This window comes from Calidris pugnax, unplaced genomic scaffold, assembly GCF_001431845.1.
Source record: "Calidris pugnax isolate Ruff unplaced genomic scaffold, ASM143184v1 scaffold273, whole genome shotgun sequence".
NCBI lineage: Eukaryota > Metazoa > Chordata > Aves > Charadriiformes > Scolopacidae > Calidris > Calidris pugnax.
In genome coordinates, this window is record NW_015094508.1 from 11,959,363 (window position 1) to 11,962,107 (window position 2,745).

General features: G+C 45.9%; 1 protein-coding gene across 1 annotated transcript in view; it reads right to left on the minus strand.

The window, feature by feature from the left end:
- FST (follistatin) overlaps positions 1 to 2,645 on the minus strand; it is a 9,824-nt gene extending 7,179 nt beyond the window's left edge. Inside the window, exons 1-2 of the mRNA XM_014964856.1 lie at positions 2,254 to 2,645; positions 1,110 to 1,227 (exon numbers count right to left, since the gene is read on the minus strand). Coding sequence (XP_014820342.1) covers positions 1,110 to 1,227; positions 2,254 to 2,335 — 200 coding nt within the window. The 5' untranslated portion in view covers positions 2,336 to 2,645. The remainder of the gene's footprint in view (positions 1 to 1,109; positions 1,228 to 2,253) is intronic.
- Positions 2,646 to 2,745: the final 100 nt, after the last annotated feature.

Here is a 2,745-nt window from a genome sequence, read left to right on the forward strand (position 1 = left end):
AAATCGGGGGGAGGGGGTTGGGGAGGGAGACGGGACACCCAGCCGGATCAGTGGCAGGCACCAGTGACCCAGACACAACACGTGCGCCGTGCAATGACTTTTACTAGACTGTTTACTTTTATTTGTCCCATTTCATAACTCGCAGCTACTCCGGCCCATTTGGGAGCGCAGTTAAAAAAAAAACAACAAAAAACAAACAAAAAAACCCCCCACCAACCTTAAAAACCCAACAACCAGAAAAAAAAGCAACCACACAAAAAAAACCCCAAAACCCCGCAAAACAAAACAAAAAACCCCAACCAAAACCCACAAAAGAACAAGAGGAAAAAAAAAAACAAACCCAAAACCCAGAAAGAAAGAAAAGACCCGATCAAAACAGGACGAGGCAGTTTTCGGAGGCATTTATTCCATATGTAGAGCAGAAGGAGCACTGCCGGCACGTGACAGAGGCTTGAAAAGGATGTGCATTTAAAAGGGAATAAAAAGAAAATCGCGCTTGCAAATTCCTTCCTCCTCCCCCTGCCCTCTCCTCCTCACCGCGGCTGCACAGCAGCATTGTTTTAGTGCCGCACAGAGTTTCAGTCCCAGCCCATTTTGCAATCTGCACGAATTGGGAACATTTGCTGCTAGCAAAGTCTTTCGAAATCTCCACATTTTGCTGCTTCTATTAACAAATGTCTTTCCTTCACTAAAATAAGTCAGCGGAGCTCAAAAAAAAAAAAAAAAAAAAGTCAGCAAAGTACATAAAATACAGGGGCACATAGAGTAGGAGGTTCCTACAGAGTGTTAAAAATCGATCAGACTGGAAAAGTTATAGGTGCCATCTCTCTCGCAAGCATTTCAGAGGAAGGTACACTGTCCTTAAAACGGATAGAGTGGGTTTTGTGGTGGGTTTTTTTGCCCCCCCCCGCCTTTTTTTTTTTTTTACTAGTATCCCTGTTATTTGTGGAGTCAAGCCAAGAACATTAGTCTAAGCAACTCCCCCTTTTTTAGCTGGAGAGTTTTGGTTGGGATGAGTCTCTCGTGAATAACCAATGTGACTTCTCCAGCAACTCAATACCAATTGATTCTGGTGCTAATCCAGCCAGGGCGCGATCCTGCCTCCTTACTCCAATGGGAATGTACCGCAGCGAGGGGTCAGGATCGGCCAGCCGAGATGTCGCTGGGCGCGGGGCAAGATATCCAACCCCCCCCCTCCGCTAAAAAAATCATTGAACAAACAACGCCCTTAAAAAAAAAAAAAAAAAAAAAAATTTGAGCATCCTCAGCTACTCCCCACCTCCCCTCCTGCTGCTCCGAGAGTGATATCCTCTGGCAGGGACACAGAATCACAGAATCACCATGGCTGGAAGGGACCTCTGAGATCATCAAGTTCAACCTTAAAAAAAAAAAAAAATTAAAAAAAAAACCCCCAAAAAAAAAAAAAAAAAAAAAAAAGTTTTGCGTTTTACAGTTGCCTACATTAGATTAAGTTATACTCTAGCTCGGTAGTGGGGAAGAAAAGAAAAAAAAAAGAGGAAAAAAAGATAGAACAAGCAATGGTAAGACATCCAGGTTGTGGCTGGAACCCGGTCAAGATAAGGGAAAAAAGCCCCCAAACTAAAAATCAATATTCCCTTGTGTCGAAAGAGGGCTCTTAAGAGTTGTCAATATCAGGTTCGGGGCTGTTTTGTTCGTATGGAAAACAAAAACCCACCCTAACTTATTTAAGCATACTCTTCAATACAAGAGAATTTACAACACTTATTCACAAAAAGAAAAAGGAGGGGGGAGGAGGAAATCCCAATATTAAAGGAATGTCCAGAAAATGACCATTTATTGGTTTCTAAAAATGTCAGCTGTAATCGTGGGGCTCCCCATCATCACCTCTCCTTCCGCCAGGCAGGCGAGATAAAAATCTGTGCTAAATTACCAACAAACTTTGAGCACTCATTCGGGCTCCGAGACTGGGAAAGTTCCCTCGCGATGCTGCTCTTCATTCATGCTGCATAATAGCAATAAATACCAAGAAACATCCTCATCTGTCCTCTGTGCCTATGCAGAGCAGTGCGAGGGTCCGACCAAAAAGGACTCAAAGTGACACCTCTGCACCTCGGCAAAAAGCAACCCCATGCCCACAGTTAAACTTCTGTCCTGTTGGACCTTGGAGAGAGGCGTTTAACACCGCAAGCAAACTAAAACCCTGCCCCGAAAGACAGAAAAACAATAGTAATAATAAAGAAACGTATCCGCGAATAAACAATCCGGTCTTACCCTGCACTGTGTGATCTTCCATGAAGTGGCAGAGAAACATCAGGAGTAAGAGCATGCCCGGGTGGATTCTCTGATTTAACATCCTCAGTGTAGCAGGGAGTGAGAGAGACACAGAAACGGCGTGAGGGGGAGTAGGGAGAGGGAGCGAGCACCAGCCAGCCTGCTTATGATCGCTCTATTGAATGAACGTCAGGCTCTGAATGCAGTCTCTCTTTAAATCTATACGGGGGTCTTAGCTGTCTGCGGTGGGCGGTCTCCTAATGTGTGTGTGTGTCTGCTCGGGGGTGGGGAGATTTAAAAAGTTCAGTGTGAATCAGGTGACATTTTCCACCTTCTGGAAACCCTCGCCAATGATCTGCTCTAGGTGCACGCACACACACCACGGCCGCGCACCGGCGCGCACACACACACGCGCACACACACACACGCGCACACACACACACGCACACACACGCACACACACACACACCGCGGGCGCGCACCCGCGCAGCC